Source organism: Coregonus lavaretus, assembly GCF_964263955.1.
Source record: "Coregonus lavaretus genome assembly, chromosome: 6".
Classification (NCBI taxonomy): Eukaryota; Metazoa; Chordata; class Actinopteri; order Salmoniformes; family Salmonidae; genus Coregonus; species Coregonus lavaretus.
The window spans coordinates 6,242,468-6,265,625 of NC_139993.1; the positions used below are offsets into that span (position 1 = coordinate 6,242,468).

A 23,158-nucleotide genomic window follows, 5' to 3' on the forward strand; every position below is an offset into this window, starting at 1 on the left:
GGAAAGTGACTTCAGAATGCATCAATACATCAGTGTAGCAACTGAAAACACCCCCTCACTCGTCTACCTAACCACAATGTGTGTGGTAATTACATTGCTCAAAGGGCTAGTTCTTTTCTTGTGACCAAACAGTTGAAGAAATTGAATAACTTTTGTTGAAAAATACAGTAGTAGGCTAGGTCATCTGATCTCAAAGCTATGAGACCCTCTGTCATTTTGAGCAATTGAAAGCTTCTCAGAGAAACTAGAGAATTATTGTGAGAGATTCATCACAATATTATTGGATAGTGTTCTACTGTAGCTGGAGGGGAATGTGCATTCCATAACTGAAACCGAATCTGCACTTCCTAGAGCATGCATGCAGGTCCAAACTTGCATGGCAAGAAGCTTACTACAAATACCAAAATACCCCTACCGAGACCCCTAGCTGCCTTCAAGGGCTGTGAATATTTTGCATACACAGAGACACTGAGCTCAACAGGGCTACCTTTCAAACTGGATCCAACATGGACAGTGCTGATATTTCCCAGTTGCACAGCATGTCATGTTTTTTGGCTTGTCGTGGGTGCAACTGCATTAGAGCGCAGTACAGCACAAGGAGGAAGCCAGTCAGTTAGACAGCCAGCCTCCAGACTGTGGAATGTGTCACTGGCTCACTCTCAGTGGATGAGAGCGATCTGAAGAAGACACAGCGGGATACTACGAGTCTGTGACACACATTCCGCCAATATTCGCAGACATTTCAGTCAGATCCCTTCCTGGATCAGCGCGCACGAATTAGAAAATGGATTAAGCTTTGAACTTCCGATGCTCTGATGTTTATGAGAATCACATTTAATATGTCAAAGTCCAACTACCACAGCAGCCTTGCTTCCCTTCAGGTTTAGGCCCTTTTCCTGTGTCATGTCGAAGCAAAGGTTGATGCGTCAGACAGTATGGAAGTTGAATTGGCATGACCATGACGTAGCAGGAAAAAATCCCAATGAGCCCACAGATACTACTGGGATGAGGCATGTCGCTAGGAGAGACTCAAGGCTCTGCTTTCTGGCAGGCATGTTGTGGCACAACAGCTGAGAACTGGAGCAGAAACCTAGGAGGGGCCGGGGGGGGGGGATTGCAAGCATGACTCCATAGAATCCAAGGGGGAGGAAAGACAGAATGAACGACTGTAGGCCTGAATGGTCATTTTCCATGCTTCCATCCAACCATTTAATGCAGATGAATTACCTGATGCATGAAAAAAAAGTCACGACCGGGCAGATGGAAACAGGATTTTTTTTTTTTTTACTGAAATATCACATTTACATAAGTATTCAGACCCTTTACTCAGTACTTTGTTGAAGTACCTTTGGCAACGATTACAGCCTCGAGTCTTGTTGTGTATGACGCTACAAGCTTGGCACACCTGTATTTGGGGAGTTTCTCCCATTCTTCTCTGCAGATCCTCTCAAGCTCTGTCAGGTTGGATGAGGAGCGTCGCTCCACAACACCGGCGCCAGGTAGACTGGCTGGGGGGACCATTGGGCCAATAACCGAAAGGTTGCTGGATCGAATCCCCGAGCTGACAAGGTAAACATCTGTGGTTCTGCCCCTGAACAAGGCAGTTAACCCACTGTTCCCCGGGGGCCGATGACGTGGATGTCGATTAAGGCAGCCCCCTGCACCACTCTGATTCAGAGGGGTTGGGTTAAATGCGTAAGACACATTTCAGTTGAATGCATTCAGTTGTACAACTGACTAGGTATCTTCCTTTCCTTTTCTAAATGTTTGCTAATCTGGAAAACCAACCTTGTTTCTGATTCCCAGTGCAATCAACCATGACCATTTGACTTTTTCTGTTTTCCTACTAGCATTTGCATAGGTTACATTTCACTCCACTACACCTTGTTAGCTTGACAGCAGGTGCATTTGTGGTGTAACAGAACTTACAGTTAAAGACTACTGATGCAGGTGTTGTGGGTCAGTGGTTGCTTATCAACATTCTATTCTTTGTTCCCTCTGAAATGCACTACAGTATGCATAGTTCAAAGGAAGAGATCTGTAAAACTCCATTGTTTAAAACATGAATGAATAAAAGAGCGCTAATGATACAGACATTTCAAAGATAGGCCTACAATATACAATCCATTCCTCAGTAGGGCAGGCTATCTTGAACTACTTATCTGCAGATTTCTACCAGTTTCTCAGCCCTGCAACAATGGTTGCATAATTTTATAGACTGCATTAAAACGATATTTGAGCATTTTCATAAAGATATAATATTCATCACACATTACTTTCTCACTATTTAACCCTATAAGAAATGTTAACTCATGTACATTAATCTTCCAGTTCAGTCAGTGACTGTGGCAAACATCTATCAAAAGGCATGTAATTCCTTGCACCATAAACTAATATCATAACTTTGGCAACAAGATAAGTAAAATATGTAGCAACTATTTAACAATGTTGAACTACATAACGTTACTTAGTTACTCGTTGCCAAGTCCAGTAGTAGCCTACATTACTAGGCTACATGTACATGAACTAAAACTTAGTGACATTTCATGTATCCATAATAAAAACATTTTTTAAACAGGTCAACAAAATTATACAAAAAAAATGTTTCCTTACCGAATTTCAATAAAACCGATACTGTATCCTGTCCTGTCAACAAACCAAACCCTCCCACATTTTCTGGAAAAGTGGGAGACCAGCGGGAGCTGTAACGTGAGGCCAGTTAGCGGGCGTTTGACGGAAGTTGAACGAAGGTTGTGTGAAGATGGAATTGACACATTTTCCTTCAGTGAATTATTTTTCCCGGGCAGCGCAACAATGGAATATGAATACGCATGTTTTCACCTTTTAACTGCGCGACAGCCACGATATCGTTTGCGGTCCTTTGATGATTTCAATTCCAATGTTGAAATAGTTAAATGACTTTATAATTCATTTTAAATGTGACTTCCTCACGCCTACACTTTTCCTATTGTTTCGCTGTCTGAAACTCATTTAAGAGGACTGGTAAAAACCACACATTGTGCTCACTCTCGATCATAAACACATTTTGAAAAAACTATTAAATATTGGAAAGGAAAATAGGCTACTCACCTTTAAGGAAAAATATATGTTACTTTCATCAATGTAACTCAAAACAAGATACAATTTATGTTCCTAAAATTCATACAATGTGGCACCAACGTGTTACTTTCCTTCTCTCTCCAAATATCCTGATTGTGGCTCTTCGGCGAAGGTGGGCGGAGTTAATACTAGACAGGCCTAACCTATCTGATAAATGACAGACACACATAAAGTCAAGAATGGTTTAGTAATAATATTAATATAGTCCAGTTATGCCCGCCGTTGATGGGCTTGTAATAGTTTTATATATTTTGGTTATGTTTGCATGCTTGTTGTTTGTGAAAGGGCATAAATATAACTTCATAATGTTGCTCTTTGAGTCCCGAAGCTTGACACCCTTAAATGACGCAATAAGGGAGACATGATACTTTCCAAGCAAAAACAATCCCTCCCAAAAATGCTAAAGAAAACTAACATGAAAGTAACCTGTCTTGCTATAGTTATATATGGAAAGGAAAAGTGAGAGCACATTTGACATTTCCACCCATGCATGAGTTAACACTATTCCAGATGAATAATCTCATCAAGAGAAACAATGTCCAAAGGTTTTAAATAGAATGCATTGATTTATTGTAAAAGTACAGATTAATTTTTCTAAAAGGTAATATTTTCTGAATCAGATTCATTGCAGTGTTATAAACTAATGTGCTAATATAATCCGTCCCTTCATAATCTTATGAATGATTACACTCAATCATTTATCCTCCATCCATTTGTAGAATTGGTTCTCCTAAATCTATATGCCACTGAAATAAAATGTAAAAATGTTATGAAAAAAACATGGCTCTGACTTATGAAAAAAGTATATCTGATTTCATAACACCATCTAGTGGTTACTTCTGGCAGTCTATGGAATAGTTGAAGGAAACCATTAACATCTTGATAGTTTTTAATATTTCCAGTTTTTTACTAAAATCATTAAGCATGACAAATGATTCACTTTCAGTTAAAATTCAATTAACAAAATGTTTAAAAACAACATATTCAGTCTGAATGGATTTTTAATACTATCACAAAAATTAGTTAAACAACAATTCGGTAAGTACATTGAAATAATAATCATACATCCTTAAATTGCTACGAAAATCCACAAAACAAATTGATAAAGCATATTCTTCAATCAAAAATATACGCATCAACCAAGTGTGATAATACTAACATGTTAGCTCCATTAAAGTAAAACAAATTCCGCAGGCACATAATTCTCCCACAAACTGTAATTACTGTTTCATTCCATTTGAAACTATCAATCATGTATCAATCTGCAACATACTGTAAAAGCCAACAGCAGTACAATCAACAGTTAGTAATCGAGTATAAAAATACTTATTTCATTGTGTTGAAGAATGTACTTGTTCCGAATGCCACATCAGGGTTATAGTCAATAGGCACCAAACGGAAGAAAACTGTCTGAAACAGAGGGGGACCTAACCGGACTTGTCCAATAAGAACCGCTTGTTTTCTTTCCTTTGCAAGACGTTTTACCACGGTGTGCCCTAATGAATAATGACCTTGTTCATCAAGCTAGTTTGATTTTCATGTAATTTCTTGGTAATTAAGCCCCACATGGGTAGAAAAGCTCCTCGTGCATTTATACTAGTGGTTTGTATTAAGTGCAAGAATTGAAAGGCCCCTTTCCTCAAATCACTAGTATCAGAATCACACTCTGGTATAGCTTACTCATCAACTCATTATTCACTAATCACAGTCACTACCCCACAACCACAAACTCTCTCACACCTAGACAGACAGACATGCACACCTTGGTTCATTGCAAACCACAACTGACCCGTCACCCACTACTACAGACACCCATCCACAGTACATTAGCATCAAATACTGTGACATGCATGATCAGAAATCATCCAGATTAAAATGGGATTTAACATATCTCAACAAATCGAGAGATTTGCAATGTACATGATCCAAAGAGCTTGATTAGATCACAAGGATCAGTCATCAAAACCCCTTCATCTTTAGGCCACCTCGCATGCTAACTACAGTTTTGCTTCCTCTCCTTCTTACCCCTCTTTCTTATGTTCTCTCAGACCTTCGATTCTTGGATTCAATCCATTAACTTGGCATGGGGTATATAAAACTCAAATTAAATACCTATGAGTCTAGTTAGCTAGTTGAATAAGTCCAGTAGAATGATTGATTCATTAGCAGCACATCAGTAGAGGTGGGGTAAGGAGGCTGCTCTCCAATGGGTTCCTCTTTAAAAATGTTCACCACCTGTGGTTGATTAAACAAAGAAGGGGCGGGTGGAATGAGCCCTTCCGATTGGTGGATGGGCGGCCTTGATGGGGTCCCACAGCTGGATTAGTGTTGTTAGTGTGCTTCCTGTCCCCTGTAGTGGAGGGGTCAGGTGAGAGTCAGGGGTCAAAGGTGAAGTCTCAGGGGTCATCTCACAGCTTGGCCTGCAGGGGTTTCAGGTACTTGTGGTAGGATTCGTGGACCTAGAGGAGAGAGAGGTGAGGGAAGGAGGGTCAGTTTGAATACTCTGCAGGTAGTCTCTTCCACCCACCGGCTCCCTCTCTCTTTGTCGGTAGCAATTAGCCTGGGGACAAGGTTACTCTGCAAAATACTTACTACTACAGCAAATCATTCATTAGATAGCCATCTTTATGTAGGCAAACTACGCAATGAACACAGAGACAATTTGGCGTTTCATTATCTGAAACAGATGCTTGAAAATGGTTCACAAATGGCCTATTCATGTTCTTAATAAAAAAATAAAAAAAGCATAAAATTAACTGTAAATTAATTCTCTTCATCTCAGTCTCTCTTTTTTTAAGGCCCTCTGACCTCTGTCTTGTTGAGAGGCGAGCGGCGGGCCCACTCGAACATGTGCTCATAGACGTTGCCATCGTAGCGTCCCAGGACGGAGTTGAGCATTTCGTCGCGGTAGTCGAAGGCGTCCACCAGGGCCACTGCATTGGGCCTCAGCTGGGCCAGAAGCTCCTTCAGACGCTGGGACACCTGGGAGAGCTGGGGCCCACTCAGGAGACCAGTCTGGAGTAAGGAAGGAATTATTGTCAGGTCGTTATTGTTAAAGAGAATGTGTTCTCAATAGACAATAATAGGTTCAAATGTAATGACAAAACGAGGTAAAGCCTTTATATGTAGGATCAAATCAAACAAATATGAAAGTTATAAAAGGAAGATTATCTTCTTACTCTAAGTGATACAAGTACAAGAGTGTAAAACCATGTCTTGCTTTAAACGTCATACATGACGTTATAAAAATGAATATAGACTTAATATGGGACCCATTTATGGTCGCATTGAAATTCACATATTAACATAGTACTAGAGTATGTATGTAGTCCCGTTTTCCCCCCTGGGAGATAGTCTGGGATTGACAGTTGCCATGGTGGTGGTTACCTGGAGGAAGTCTCCGCTGTGCTGTTGGATGCCCTGGAGGGCGTAGAGCAGGGCCAGGGTGCTGAGGACAGAGTGCACCCCCGTGTCTCCTATCTCCCCCAGCTTAGCTGCAAACAGCTTCACCACCACATAGTGACAGTGGGCCTGGAGATGGAGAGGGGAGGAGGAGAAGAGATAGATGAGAGTTAAATAGGAGGAATGAGATAGGAAAAAGAGGGAGGAAAGGAGTAGGATTTAGTTTGTTGTTCAAATTTAGCATTTCACATCAACAATGTTTTTATTTTTTTCCTTACTGTGGGTGGCTCCCTCCCAAAAAACAACACATTCCATATCCCAGGTTGGTAAGGTGACTTACATCAGAGGCTCTGACCAGGTCTATAGCGCTGTTGTTCCAGGCATCCTCCTGACTGGCCCTCTTCTGTAGCTCCTGCTGAATACTCTTAGCTGCCAACTCAACCAGCCTAAAGACACACAGAGAGGCATTGACATAGGACACCGTTAAACAGAAACTGATGCATGACTGTCCATAGAGTACAAGTACATTTAGCTGTGTGCTGGTTTGCTGGACTGGTGGAACGTTTTAGCGCAACCCATTGCATTGCCTGGCACCAACTAATACATTGCTCTGATTGAAAGTCTCTGCCATATAATGTACAGGCCTTTGATATTTAGTGAAGACCAAATATCTAAATGCAATCTATTACTATTACATTTTGGTGAGTTTGTAGGCCCACTTACTTGGCAGCTCGTAGTTTGTAAGCCTCCACAAGGCTGGCCAGGTCATTGATGTTGACTACAGTGGGTCGGGAGGACACAGTCTGGGGCTGCAGCCTACGCTCTGACTCGTTCAGGTAGGACACGATGCCACTCAGCTGGTGGCCTGCCGACGCTTGCCGGTAGCTCTTTATCAAGAACCTGGGGAGAGGGGGATGCAAACAAGTGAGGAAGACAGTGGATAGGGTCAAAAGGTCACACACAGACAAGAACACAAAGTAGAGCTGGGCGATAGGGCCAACATATTATATCACAATATCTTTCTCACGGTAATTGACGGTATTTTGTGTTTTGGAATAATAAAAACTTCTAAATATGCTTCATGAGTAATGCATGACCCTAGGGTGGCAACAAATACATTCTACGTGGTTTTAATGGGGCTTTCTCTCTTCTGATTGTTTTATATAATGAAACCAAAAATAATTTTCAGCCTTTTCATCAATTTCCTTCACTCATTTGTTATCATTTTCACACAGTAAAATATCAGTTTTGTCTTTGACCATGTATTTTCAATGGATTCCATGGCAGTTCTTACTTTAGCCACAAGGGGCATTGTGCCAATTTCTAAGGCGCTTTTGGCACCCTCACTGCCTCACAGGCACTAGCCTATTCATGGCACAAAATTACATGTGCGCACCCAAAGCTCTTCCTAGAAAATGATCAGTTCTCAACTGTAAGCATGCTCTTACTGGCGGTAAGAACAGATGATTGCAATCATTTTTCAAGTTTCATCACTCAGTTATTACATTTATATTACATTTAACCAAACATTGAAATACAATTATGTAAGGTACAAATCCAAACCAGTCCGTGCATCATTACAGGTATATAGTAAAATGCGGTTGAACACCCAGCTCTAAGGACACAAAAACTCATACACACCTATTCATTTGGTCCTAGTCTCACTCACTCCCGTTCAATTACTTTCCATTGTACACCTCACACTTGGCAGTGCTTAACTGAACACACTCCCAAAAACCAGTAGACAGTTAGATCGATGCTTTGTTGATAATTACTACCTTTGATGTGCAGGGCACAATATCACACAATAGCTTTTTAATACTAGACCTACACTACCAGTCAAAAGTTTGGACACACCTACTCATTCAAGGGTTTTTCTTTATTTTTACATTGTAGAATAATAGTGAAGACATCAAAACTGTGAAATAACACATATTGAATCATGTAGTAAACAAAAGTGTTAAACAAATCAAAATATATTTTATATTTGAGATTCTTCAAATAGCCACCCTTTGCCTAGATGGCAGCTTTGCACACTCTTGGCATTCTCTCAACCAGCTTCATGAGGTAGTCACCTGGAATGCATTTCAATTAACAGGTGTGCCTTCTTAAAAGTTAATTTGTGGAATTTCATTCCTTTTTAATGCGTTTGAGCCAATCAGTTGTGTTGTGACAAGGTATGGGGGTATACAGAAGATAGCCCTGTTTGGTAAAATACCAAGTCCATATTATGGCAAGAACAGCTTAAATAAGCAAAGAGAAATGACAGTCCATCAAGGTCAGTCAATACGGAACATTTCAAGAACTTTGAAAGTTTCTTCAAGTTCAGTCGCAAAAACCATCAAGCGCTATGATATAAAACCACCACAGGAAAGGAAGACCCAGAGTTACCTCTGCTGCAGAGGACAAGTTCATTAGAGTTACCAGCCTCAGAAATTGCAGCTCAAATAAATGCTTCACAGAGTTCAAGTCACAGACACATCTCAACATCAACTGTTCTGAGGGGATTGTGTGAATCAGGCCTTCATGGTCAAATTGCTGCAAAGAAACCACTACTAAAGGACACCAATAAGAAGAAGAGACTTGCTTGGGCCAAGAAACACGAGCAATGGAAATGTGTCCTTTGGTCTGGAGTCCAAATTGGAGATTTTTGGTTCCAACCGCCGTGTCTTTGTGAGACGCGGTGTGGGTGAACGGATTATCTCAGCATGTGTATTTCCCACCGTAAAGCATGGAGTTGTTATGATGTGGGTGTGCTTTGCTGGTGACACTGTCTGTGATTTATTTAGAATTCAAGGCACACTTAACCAGCATGGCTACCACAGCATTCTGCAGCGATACGCCATCCCATCTGGTTTGGGCTTTGTGGGACTATCATTTGTTTTTCAACAGCACAATGACCCAACACACCTAAGGGCTATTATACCAAGAAGGAGAGTGATGAGTGCTGCATCAGATGACCTGGCCTCCACAATCCAATTGAGATGGTTTGGGATGAGTCGGACGGCAGAGTGAAGATAAAACAGCCAACAAGTGCTTAGCATATGTGGGAACTCCTTCAAGACTGTTGGAAAAGCATTCTAGGTGAAGCTGGTTGAGAGAATGCCAAGAGTGTGCAAAGCTGTCATCAAGGCAAAGGGTGGCTATTTGAAGAATCTCAAATTTAAAATATATTTTATTCTACAATGTAGAAAATAGTAAAAATAAAGAAAAATCCTGGAATGAGTAGGTGTGTCCAAACTTTTGACTGGTATTGTATTTGCCCTGATTTGCAAGTATTGGAATACATTGTAATGTGTGTTTGTGTGAGCTGTATAATGTGACTAATTGATGTTTTTGATTCAGCGAGGAAAGAATGTGTCATTTCAGTGTGTGTGTCTATGTGTTTGTGTCACATCTGTGTCTTATATTTGTGTGTGTGTGTGTGTGTGTGTGTGTGTTTGCGCCTGCATGTGTGTACCTACCTGGCGGTCTGCAGCATCATGACGGTGTTCTCTCCCTCGTAGGTGCACGTGGCCACAAAGTTAACATAGATGTCTGGGAGGGCGCTGCAGCGGGAGTAGCCGTGCCCGCCACACGCCATGCGACACACCTCGATGCCCGCGCTGGCCGTCCATGTGGTGAAGGCCTTCAGGCCCGCGGACAGGGCATGGAGCTGGGCACAGGTCAGAGGATGGGCACAGGGTACAGTTATATTGACACAGGATGGTAGAGGATGAGCACAGGGTAAGTTTAAGCTAGAGATATCTGGTTTTTGCATTGGATGTGTCTCAATCCACCGCATCCGCCAGTGTCGCACTTCCGCATCTGCAGTGAAAGGTGACAGAGCTAGAGCGTTGTTTTTTTACGTTTTTTTTTAGGGGGTAGATCAGCTTTAATATTGCAGATAGATTGTAACTTCCATCAATGTAATTGTCTGCATCACTTCCAATCCCCCATATGTTTTTTTTTCTCCATACACATACATACATATCCTTTCAAAATATATATTTCCCTTTATTACTTTCCAACCCCACCATCCCCTCCCTAATTGGAGTAAACTAGTGAACAACAATGCTTAGGCCTCTACTTCATGCTTATACCTACTATATACATTTTATGGACACAGTCAATAATTATATTTTGTTTATTTTTACTCCTGAACTTCCTCCGATCATTTTCCTGATGTCCATCTGGTATGCTTCTATATACCATATCTTTCTAACTGTGCTCTTTCACAAAAGCTCACAATATATAACCAATATACTTATTATGGACACAACATGTCTTACACTAGTTATCTTGTTGTTATTAGTTGTTGTTATTAGTCCCATCCTTCAGCTCCATTCAACACCTCCCATCTATCTCTTAACATCATCCATATTGGATTTCTATTTGCCATATCTTTTTCAACTGTACTGTGATGTTTTACAAAAGTTCTGAACCTTTCCATTCTCATTGTTTCTACAGTTTGTGAATTGAAAATAAACATTGTTGCCTCAAGTATTATTATATTATTGATCGATGGACTATGACTTTTCAGATCACCCAGTAGTGCTATCTGCAGGGTCAGCTCCATGCAAATATTGCAATCCTTCAGCCATTCCTGGACCTGTGTCCAGAAACAAGCTACAAATGGACAGTACCAAAACAAATGATCTAATGATTCTGTCTCTTCACAGCCAAATCTGCAGAGCTGGGAAGATTGTATCCCCCATACAAATAACATTCTATTGGTAGCAAGAATGTAATAAAATAATTTAAATTGAAAAATTGTTTTGAATCCGGCGTCGTTTTGCGTATCAGTTGGAATCGGTACATCAAAAATCTCTTTCCAACTATTTTGCAATCTATATGGGACGGCTGTCAATCTTTTGGTCCTTAAATGAAACTGGTAAACTTTTTTATTCATCACAATTTTCTTTAACCAATTAAGTTCTTTAATGCAAGGCCGACAGACAAGTTCCTTACTTTTTCCTCCTTCCACTTTCCTCTTCCATTTTTGCGGTAGTGCTGCAATTATTTGGTTGTAATTTTGGGTAGAGCAGACATTTCGATAATATCATTTACGAAGATTATACCTTTTTTAAACATTTTCTCAAAAAATAACGTTTTTTTAATCAATTAGTATATTTGAGTTTAACCACAATATTTGTTGCAATATTTGTTCTGTCATTTCTGGAGGATTAAATTGAAATTGCAACCAACTTTCTATGGCTTGTTTTAGAAATAGTGATATTTGGGAGATGATTTCCTTTTCAAATACCTGAAAATGAGGGGTTGTAATCTGAATAAATGGAAAAAGTCCCTTCTTGAACATTGGGTGAGACAATCTTACTAGTTTGCTTGAGAACCAGTTCGGATTTAAGTATAATTTTTGTATGACTGAAGCTTTTAGTGATAGGTCTAATGCCTTAATATTTAATAATTTCCGTCCTCCTAATTCATATTCATTATATAAATAGACCCGTTTAATTTTGTCTGGCTTGCCGTTCAAAATAAAATGGAATATCATTTTCTCTTATAATTAAAAAAAAAACTGTTCGCTAGGCATAGGCAAGACCATAAGCAAATAGGTAAACTGGGATAATACTAATCAGGGTGATTTTTCCACAAATTGACAGGTATTTACCTTTCCATGGTAGCAAGATCTTATCTATTTTTGCTAACTTTCTATAAAAAAAAATTGAAGTGAGATCATTAATTTCATTTGGGATATGTATTCCGAGTATATCCACATCACCATCAGACCATTTTATTGGTAAACTACATGGTAATGTAAAAATTGTATTTTTTAGTGATCCAATACGTAATATAGTACATTTATCATAATTTGGTTGTAATCCAGAGAGGTTAGAAAATGTATCTAGATCCTCCATGAGGCTGTGGAGGGATTCAAGTTGTGGATTTAAAAGAAAAAACATGAATCATCAGCGTACAATGACACCTCTATTTTTAAGCCCTGGATTTCTAATCCCTTGATATTATTGTTGGATCTGATTTTAATAGCCAACATCTCGATGGCAATAATAAATAGATATGCCGATAGTGGACAACCTTGTTTCACTCCTCTTGACAGTTTAAAACTTTCTGAGAAATAGCCATTATTTACTATTTTACACCTAGGGTTACTATACATGATTTTAACCCAATTTATAAGAGATTGTCCAAAATTGAAATGTCCAGGCATTTATATATAAACCCCAGTCGTACTTTATCAAATGCCTTTTCGAAGTCTGCTATGAAGATTTTTCATAGTGTTCTATTGTTTCCAGTACTTGCCTTATATTATCTCCAATGTATCGCCCATGTAAAAAACCTGTCTGATTAGAATGAACAATGTCCGACAATACCTTTTTAATTCTATGCGCTATACATTTTGCTAGAATTTATGCATCACAACACTGAAGTGTAAGGGGCCGCCAATTTTTTTAATGGACTGGATCTTTATATTTTCCACTTGTATCCTGTTTCAGTAATAACGAAATCAGACCTTCTTCTTGAGTGTCTGATAATCTACCATTTACATAGGAGTGGTTAAAACATGCTAATAACGGTCCTCCGAGTATATCAAAAAAGGTTTGGTATACCTCGACTGGTATGCCATCCAACCCTGGAGTTTTCCCCAACTTAAAGTCTTTAATTGCATCCAGAAGTTCCTCCTCTGTAATTTCACCTTCACATGAGTCTTTCTGTATGGCTGTTAATTTTACATGATCAATAGAAAAAAAATCTCTACAATTTGCTTCAGTTAGAGGAGATGGAGGCAACTGAAACGAAAACATATTTTTAAAGTACTTTGTTTCCTCCTTCAAAATATAATTTGGTGAATCATGGGTGACTCCGTCATTTGTAACCAGTTTCAATAAATTATTTTTGGTAGCATTCCTATGTTGAAGACTAAAAAATAATTTGATGCATTTTCCCCATATTCCACCCAGTTTGCTTTATTTTTATAATATATTACACTTGATCTTTCTTGAATAAGTTTCTCCATTTATTTTTGTTTTTCCTCTAATTTATTCTGAGCCTCTATGTTACAGTTTTTATTGCTATATGTTCTGCTAGACCTTCTATTTCCTTTGTTAGTGTGGACTCTTGACCTAAATTGCTTTTGTTTTCGAGATGAGTACTGAATTGCATGGCCTCTAAAGGCACATTTAAAGGTGTGTCATACAATAAGGGGATTTGCTGTACCTATGTTATGTCGGAAAAAATAAGTTATAAATTCCTCTGTCCTAGTTTAAAAAAAGTTATCATCCAATAGGCTTTGATTACATTTCCAATATCCTCGCCCACATGGAAATTCAGTAAGAGTATTATATTATATGATGGTCCGACCGCATTCTGTCCCCTATCAACACTAACTTTTGGTGCCAACGAGAATGACATAAGAAAGAAGTCAAGACGACTAGCTTGATTGAGTCTCCGCCATGTATATCTCACTAGATCAGGATATTTAAGCCTCCATATATCTACTAGTTCTAATGTATCCATGACATTCACGATTTCCTTAAGAGCATGAGGGTGATTGTTTGTGGTGTGATTTCCTTTACGGTCCATTGAGCTATTTAAAACGGTATTATAATCTCCCACCATAATAATAGAGTCTTAAATTGCTTGCAAGGTCGATAATTTATTATATATTTTTTCAAATAAGTGTGGATCTTCATTATTTGGTCCGTAAAGGTTAATTATCCATATTTGTTTATGGTCCTATAACATATTTAAAATAATCAATCTACCTTGCGTATCAGTTTGGACAATTTGCACATTCGGATCGAAATTACTGTTAATTAATATCATCACCACTTTTGAGTTTCTTAGCCCATGGGAGAAGTATATTTCGCCCCCCCATTCCTTTTTCCACGCAACTTCATCTAGAGTTGTTGAATGGGTTTCCTCCTGTAAACAATATATATTATATTCCTTCTCTTTGAGCCATGTAAATATTGTTATTCTTTTGTTATTATCTGCTAAGCCATTACAATTATAACTGGCTATACTTATTTCACCACATACCATAATGAGATACAAGTTTCAAATATATTTGTCATTATATATGTTTGTAAATTTACCAATAGAAAATACCATTGTGATTGAGTGTCCATATAGTTATACCATGATATCTGCAATGTTACTAAATAACCCTCCAATTGCTCTCCACTAATTCCCCCGCTAAAACCCCTCCCCATCCCAAGTTGGGCCGTCATCCCAGTGATCAACATACCACCCCTGTCCCCCCAGATCCCTATGCCCCCGAGGGGCCAGGACCCATCCATCGAAAACATCACATAGTGCCACCCACAAAACAGAAGCAGGTCAACCGCCAAAAGCATTTCCAATGCTCTCACCTCAATATATATATATTTTTTCAAATATCTTGCATATCTTATTTTCCATCATTATCAATTAATGTGCGTAATAATGTCGGCATTCATGCGTAGGATTTTAACCTATAACCCGAATTGCCATTGTATTACATTACATTTTTAACAAGCAACTACCACTTCAGCAAACAACCACTTCGATTCAACCCCCATCGGGAGCTCTGGCTTTGTAGGACCAACCCTGCCAGGCAGGCTCAGAATCTTGAGGGGGCGGTGCTGCTCAAGTAGGTCTCTGACCGCATTTATTTATCTGTTTAGGCTGCATATAGGCAATTCACAGCAGGTCCATAAAACAGATGGGAACTTCTCTTTGGTGTATGGGTCGCTCAGGTGGGTGTCCAGGATATAGGGTTGGGGATCGTTCCATCATGATAGGACAATCATCTACACAAAATTGAAAGCTCCCTCTCACAACCCCTGCTCATAGACACCCGTTGGTTCTGGGATATGCAACCATTTCCCCTCTCACTCACTTAACACCGGACTTTTCCAAACACAAAAACGCACTCCACATGGCTGATTGCGGAGGATAGGGGCAGAGTACGCAACTGCATCCCACACCTGCAGCAAGGGGAAAGGACGCCAGGGAGAACACAGTACCAACCACAACAACCGTCCGCCAAAACAACAATTGGCTGCCAAAAATGCAATGTTCTAATTAGTTGTATTTGAAGATGTATTATTCTGCTTATCTTTTCTTGTTATATCGTCTTATCCTTTTATAAAATACTATACATGTTCTTTAATATTACAATCCCTATCATGGCTAGTATTGGGTGTTCCATTATTCGACTTCTCTATTAGAACTTTCAGAATAGCCATAGAGTAATCTTTGTGTCTCAGAACATTTGGTTGTCAATATACAGTTTATCGACTACAAGTGCAACACGTTTCCCTTTTAATCTATTTTCCTTGAAGATTGGATACAGAACTTTGTGCCTTTCTGCAATCTCCCTCGGAAACTGATCATTCATGCCTATTTTCGTGCCAGCAAGTCTTTTACCTAGGCTTTAAACCATTGCTTTATCCTTAAAAAAGCAAATTTGGCAACGATTGGATGCTCGTATTTCTGTCCTCTTTGTCCGAAACGGTGTACACGTTCGAGTTGGAAACGGTGTACACGTTCGAGTTGGATTTTATCGACAGCCTCGAGTGGAATCTGCAGCGCTGTAAGAAAGAAGTCCTTCACAATATTCTCAGTTACGTCTCCCTCTTTTTCCTGAATACCCGTAAGTACTAGATTTTCTCTCATTGATCTAGTTTGGATGTCTAGTAAGGCTTCTCTCAGAAGGTTGTTCTCCTTTTTAAGTTCCCTAAAGTCCGTTTCCATCTTAACTAGAACAGTGTTTGTCAGACCATGAGACATCACGAAAATCGGTCTTCTCACGAAAACGTCTGTAGCGTCCGAACCACTCTATGGAAAGGGGAGACTCTCACGAACACGTTCTCCATTTTGCTCTACAACCCCTACAAGTGTCAGGAGACACGTCTGAAGTCTGTACCGTCGATGTGTGAACTTCTGTTCGGTAGCGTCCGAACCGTTTGGGCTACATACTCGTCTTAAGGTAACCAGTAACGGTTTTAATAAACAAATGGAAGTATGAAGGTAGTTTTATGCCTACCCCAAAAAAGGGGTTAAATATGTGTAAAAAAAAAAAAAGATTTAGGACAGACACTTCAAAACCTTGTTTCTTTTTTTACTTTCCTTTTTGCCATTTATGAATGTTATTCAATGTGTTTCTATGGGCTTCAGTAGTAAAGACCAAATTCAATATTTTATCAAATCAATTGTTTAAAATTCCAAATAAAATAGCTAAATGATCCATAGTATGACCATCTTAAAACAATTCCATATGTCAGCTTAGCACCTCCCTCCTCCCCCTATGTCTTAGACTAAAGAATTAACACAGACGAAGCCTGTTGTCAAAACACCTCTATTAGACTTCTGCCGCTTAAATTGGATGAAACATTTCAAGACTATTTTCAGTGAGTGCAGTGTTTTCCCCTTTTTCCTGGTCAGGTCACGTGGTTAGGAAAAACTCTGGGCCATAGCCAGCCTTCTTGCGTCATGTACCATGTACTATATCAAGAGGAGGTATTTACTTAGCCTGGGTACCAGTCTGTTTAGCTATCATTCCACTCCTTGTCACTCCTTGTTTAGCATGACACACAAGGTGTGGAATGTTAGCAAAACATGTTCTGGATTTCAGGCTAGTATTTACTGTATGTACCTCTGGTAGTTCACTGAAGTCTCCCTGGCTGATGTCTCCAGTGATGCGGTGGTAGACCTGGTTCATGTACTGACCCACAAACTTGTAGGCATAGGCTGTTGCCAGCAGGGGGAACAGCTTGTACTGCTGGGTCTGGTAGTCCATGATCTGGGGCTCCGGCTCTCTGGAGGAACCACACAATAAGAATATAGACTTAGATATAAGGTTAATGGTTCGCTTGCTATCATGTGTTAGTCTTTGAAGAACATTGAGATACAGATATTATATGAGTAACGCTTCCTAATATCTACCCAAACTCTATATAACGTCTTTCTACATCAGCTCTCAGAACAATTAGAATATTAGTAGTAGAGTATAGATTTAGTTAATGGTAAAGGTTATAGTACTTTGCTTCCTATTCTTGTTTGTGTCTGAGTGTGTTACTTGTGTATGGATGTGTGTAAGTATACGTAAGAGTATTTTTGTATTCCTTTGACTATTTATGTATGTTTTAGTAAATGTGTATATCCAGGCTCATGTTCATTAGGCACCAAACGGATGAAAACTCACCTAAACATAAACACAGGAAAGTAGCATCTGTACAATAAGAATCACTCATTTTCGATTTCTGTCTCAAAACGTTTTGCTACAGTGTGACCTAATGGACACCACCCTGGTGTGTCCAGAGCTACGACTTACCCTGGGCGTATCTCAGACTGGTGCCGTACGGAGCTGTAGCGGATGGCAATGGTGCAGGACTTGGCGAGGGCCTGGGCCGCTTCCCCTACGATCATGGACCTGATGAACACCATGGTGCCGTAGGTCAGCTTGGCACTGGGAGGCTTCACGTATGTACCGTCTGCCTCCACCTGGTGGGGAGAATGTATACTGTTTGTGGCAGTGCTTGAAGCATAAGCTACAGCTAGCTAGCACTGCATAAAATGTGGTGAGTAGTTGACTCAAAGAAAGAGAAAAGACAATAGCTGAACAGCTTTGAACAAACATTATTTTTTTTTAAAATGAAGGTGGAGAGAGAGAGAGGGAGCTAGCTATTTGTCATTGTATTTTTTTCACTTAGCTAGCGAATGCAGCTAGCTAGTTTAGCCTACTCAAACACCCGGCTCAAACAGAAACGGATTCTACCCCTGCTAATTTTGTACGTTTGCCCACTGACAAAGAAATGATCAGTCTATAATTTTAATGGTAGGTTTATTTGAACAGTGAGAGACAGAATAACAACAACAAAATCCTGAAAAACGCATGTCAAAAATGTTATAAGTTGATTTGCATTTTAATGAGGGAAATAAGTATTTGACCCCCTCTAAATCAGAAAGATTTCTGGCTCCCAGGTGTATTTATACAGGTAACGAGCTGAGATTAGGAGCACACTCTTAAAGGGAGTGCTCCTAATCTCAGTTTGTTGCCTGTATAAAAGACACCTGTCCACAGAAGCAATCAATCAATCAATCAGATTCCAAACTCTCCACCATGGCCAAGACCAAAGAGCTCTCCAACGATGTCAGGGACAAGATTGTAGACCTACACAAGGCTGGAATGGGCTACAAGACCATCGCCAAGCAGCTTGGTGAGAAGGTGACAACAGTTGGTGCGATTATTCGCAAATGGAAGAAACACAAAAGAACTGTCAATCTCCCTCGGCCTGGGGCTCCATGCAAGATCTCTCGTGGAATTGCAATGATCATAAGAACGGTGAGGAATCAGCCCAGAACTACACGGGAGGATCTTGTCAATGATGTCAAGGCAGCTGGGACCATAGTCACCAAGAAAACAATTGGTAACACACTATACCGTGAAGGACTGAAATCCTGCAGCGCCCGCAAGGTCCCCCTGCTCAAGAAAGCACATATACAGGGCCGTCTGAAGTTTGCCAATGAACATCTGAATGATTCAGAGGAGAACTGGGTGAAAGTGTTGTGGTCAGATGAGACCAAAATCGAGCTCTTTGGCATCAACTCAAGTTGCCAAACGTCAGCCTCGAAACCTTAATGACTTGGAGAAGATCTGCAAAGAGGAGTTGGACAAAATCCCTCCTGAGATGTGTGCAAACCTGGTGGCCAACTACAAGAAACGTTTGACCTCTGATTGCCAACAAGGGTTTTGCCACCAAGTACTAAGTCATGTTTTGCAGAGGGGTCAAATACTTATTTCCCTCATTAAAATGCAAATCAATTTATAACATATTTGACATGCGTTTTTCTGGATTTTTTTGTTGTTATTCTGTCTCTCACTGTTCAAATAAACCTACCATTAAAATTATAGACTGATCATGTCTTTGTCAGTGGGCAAACATACAAAATCAGCAGGGGATCAAATACTTTTTTCCCTCACTGTATGTTCGCTAGCTGGCTCTGGCTATCCAACACTGGAACTCTTCCAAGTCAAGTTAATTTATTGCCACTGGGGCCTGCCGGTGTAACTGTTAAACTGCTTGCTGACTGCACACTGTACTTACTGCATGATTGTAGTGAGTTTACTAAAGCGTTAGTTCTAGTAGCTATGTAGACTAATATGTGAGAAGGAATACAATAAGCAAAGTGATCATGCTTTTTGTATGTGGCTGCTATGAAAGTGAACTGTTTGTGTGTGATCAGTGGTGTATTCATTCCACCGATTCTGTTGAAAAATGTTTCTTAAACGGAAGCAAAAGGAACGGGGATAAACATACCTGAATTTGTCCAATAGAAACTCTCGTTTGCCACTGTTGATCTAATGATTACACCTTAGATCAGCTAGATGCAGGCAACAGTGTGTAAGGCGGTATTGAATGTGTCACTGTCTGTCACCTTGATTACAAAATTCTCTCTCGACGTGTGTGCACCTACGTTGTAAACTTTCATTCATAGGCTAGGTTGTAGCAACCTCATGATGGGTATAGGGAAAGGTGGAGTATCATGTAGTAGCCTAAACCTATTGATGTTACATTGAGCTGGGTGAATGGAATATGAATGACAGTCATCCAATATGCTGTAATAGAAATAAGGCTCATAAAAGAAAATCGTCCTTCCTCATCTTAAACGGCACCGACCACCACTGGTCTGTGGTATACAGTTCTAGGACAATCAGTTAGTAAGTATACACTGTATGGTCAAACAATCAAGTAGCTCAACTCAAAGAAGTTAAGTGTGTAATGGAAAGTATTGCATACAATATACCTTAACATCTAAGCTTTGAAACAGCATTAGAATCAATCATAACCAAGAGAATAAAAGAACAGTGTCTCCTTGAAATGTGCTTAACTGCCCAGTCACTCACCTTTGCATATTTCATCAGCATGTTGTCGCGAGGAATTCGTACGTTCTCCAATTTCAGGTAACCATTGTCAACCTCATCAAAGCCAAACTTGGGTCCTATGTCCCCTACCACCACACCTGAGAGAGAAAGAGAATGAGTTCACTAGACAGTAGGCTACCAAGAAAGTATAGAGACACAGACAGACACTGGAAAACAGACACAAACACACTATTTTTGACGCACGCACAGCAGTGTGTACAGTACCTGGCAGTGGTATGTGGGTGTTCATACTGCGGAGAGGTACGATGAACGCGTGCAGGCCATGACACTTCCCCTGGGTGTGGAGCTGGGCCAGAACTATGGCGTGGTTAGACGTCTTACCCACTGGAGAGAGAGAGAGGAGAAGAGAGCAAGATGGACAGGGAAAGCGAGTCCGTTACACTTCTATGGATTCATAACATTAGCTGCAGTGGGGAAAAAAAGTATTTAGTCAGCCACCAATTGTGCAAGTTCTCCCACTTAAGAAGATGAGAGAGGCCTGTAATTTTCATCATAGGTACACGTCAACTATGACAGACAAATTGAGAAAAAAAATCCAGAAAATCACATTGTAGGATTTTTAATGAATTTATTTGCAAATTGTGGAAAATAAGTATTTGGTCACCTACAAACAAGCAAGATTTCTGGCTCTCACAGACCTGTAACTTCTTCTTTAAGAGGCTCCTCTGGCCTCCACTCGTTACCTGTATTAATGGCACCTGTTTGAACTTGTTATCAGTATAAAAGACACCTGTCCACAACCTCAAACAGTCACACTCCAAACTCCACTATGGCCAAGACCAAAGAGCTGTCAAAGGACACCAGAAACAAAATTGTAGACCTGCACCAGGCTGGGAAGACTGAATCTGCAATAGGTAAGCAGCTTGGTTTGAAGAAATCAACTGTGGGAGCAATTATTAGGAAATGGAAGACATACAAGACACTGATAATCTCCCTCGATCTGGGGCTCCACGTAAGATCTCACCCCGTGGGGTCAAAATGATCACAAGAACGGTGAGCAAAAATCCCAGAACCACACGGGGGGACCTAGTGAATGACCTGCAGAGAGCTGGGACCAAAGTAACAAAGCCTACCATCAGTAACACACTACGCCGCCAGGGACTAAAATCCTGCCGTGCCAGACGTGTCCCCCTGCTTAAGCCAGTACATGTCCAGGCCCGTCTGAAGTTTGCTAGAGTGCATTTGGATGATCCAGAAGAGGATTGGGAGAATGTCATATGGTCAGATGAAACCAAAATAGAACTTTTTGGTAAAAACTCAACTCGTCGTGTTTGGAGGACAAAGAATGCTGAGTTGCATCCAAAGAACACCATACCTACTGTGAAGCATGGGGGTGGAAACATCATGCTTTGGGGCAGTTTTTCTGCAAAGGGACCAGGACGACTGATCCGTGTAAAGGAAAGAATGAATGGGGCCATGTATCGTGAGATTTTGAGTGAAAACCTCCTTCCATCAGCAAGGGCATTGAAGATGAAACGTGGCTGGGTCTTTCAGCATGACAATGATCCCAAACACACCGCCCGGGCAACGAAGGAGTGGCTTCGTAAGAAGCATTTCAAGGTCCTGGAGTGGCCTAGCCAGTCTCCAGATCTCAACCCCATAGAAAATCTTTGGAGGGAGTTGAAAGTCTGTGTTGCCCAGCGACAGCCCCAAAACATCACTGCTCTAGAGGAGATCTGCATGGAGGAATGGGCCAAAATACCAGCAACAGTGTGTGAAAACCTTGTGAAGACTTACAGAAAACGTTTGACCTGTGTCATTGCCAACAAAGGGTATATAACAAAGTATTGAGAAACTTTTGTTATTGACCAAATACTTATTTTCCACCATAATTTGCAAATAAATTCATTAAAAATCCTACAAAGTGATTTTCTGGAAAAAAAATTCTCATTTTGTCTGTCATAGTTGACGTGTACCTATGATGAAAATTACAGGCCTCTCTCATCTTTTTAAGTGGGAGAACTTGCACAATTGGTGGCTGACTAAATACTTTTTTCCCCCACTGTATGTCAGTTCTCACTATTCAACTAATTCTATTGAAAGTCATTTAAGTCTCTAGTCCACACTACAATGAGAATCAGCAGTAAATGGTCGGATCTTGTTCAGCAATGTTGTGGGATGTGTTTTCTTCAGAAGCAAAGTCCACAGACTTAACTGGGGATTGGTTTGATTGTATGTGTATGGACCATGCCCTGAAGCTAAAGTGCGTGAGTGTACTCACATCCACCAGGCCACCACTTGATGGAGGTGATGGTCGGGCTGTTCATGACAAACTCCTGGGTGGCCGGGTCATACGTTGCCGTGGTTTCAAGCCCCCTGAGGTGGGTGCCTAGACAACGAGAAAGAAACCAAGGCCCCCAAACACATAAAACCAAAGAAAGAGAGTTACCACTAAGTTATGGCAGGAGTACATTGATGTTTTCAAATATTATGCAGTGCAAAACTGACACAAGACTAGCCATCAATCTTAAATAATAATGCAACTTCAAACATAGCTTTTTCTTACAGCAGTAAACAGACTTTGTTGGGTCTAGTGGGTATACTTTGTAGCCTACTTTGCTTATGTCATTTTAGTTTTATAACCAGTTTTTTTTTTGTTAGTTATTCTATTCTATAGTGGAAAAACTCTTGTAGGTGTTTGACAGACCAAAACCAAAAGAAAATAATATATTTTTTACAATCCGCATAACTAATAGGTGTACGGTTTAGAGCTGTCAAAGTTAACCCCTGACATTTTTTATGCTG

The 23,158-nt window shown here is 40.2% G+C and overlaps 2 protein-coding genes across 3 annotated transcripts in view; both read right to left on the bottom strand.

Moving 5' to 3' along the window:
• Positions 1-3,223, bottom strand: part of LOC311130253 (inactive rhomboid protein 2-like) — a 41,822-nt gene extending 38,599 nt beyond the window's left edge. The window contains exon 1 of the mRNA XM_084162957.1: positions 3,091-3,223. The gene's annotated coding sequence lies outside the window, so the exon portion shown is untranslated. The remainder of the gene's footprint in view (positions 1-3,090) is intronic.
• A 450-nt stretch (positions 3,224-3,673) lies between these two features.
• LOC311130628 (peroxisomal acyl-coenzyme A oxidase 1-like) overlaps positions 3,674-23,158 on the bottom strand; it is a 31,827-nt gene continuing 12,342 nt past the window's right edge. For both annotated transcript variants that reach the window (XM_084163417.1, XM_084163416.1), the window contains exons 4-14: positions 22,635-22,742; positions 20,618-20,737; positions 20,375-20,490; positions 17,801-17,970; positions 17,123-17,285; positions 9,987-10,177; positions 7,246-7,422; positions 6,863-6,968; positions 6,508-6,651; positions 5,929-6,135; positions 3,674-5,579 (exon numbers count right to left, since the gene is read on the bottom strand). In XM_084163417.1, coding sequence (XP_084019543.1) covers positions 5,529-5,579; positions 5,929-6,135; positions 6,508-6,651; positions 6,863-6,968; positions 7,246-7,422; positions 9,987-10,177; positions 17,123-17,285; positions 17,801-17,970; positions 20,375-20,490; positions 20,618-20,737; positions 22,635-22,742 — 1,553 coding nt within the window. In that variant the 3' untranslated portion in view covers positions 3,674-5,528. The remainder of the gene's footprint in view (positions 5,580-5,928; positions 6,136-6,507; positions 6,652-6,862; positions 6,969-7,245; positions 7,423-9,986; positions 10,178-17,122; positions 17,286-17,800; positions 17,971-20,374; positions 20,491-20,617; positions 20,738-22,634; positions 22,743-23,158) is intronic.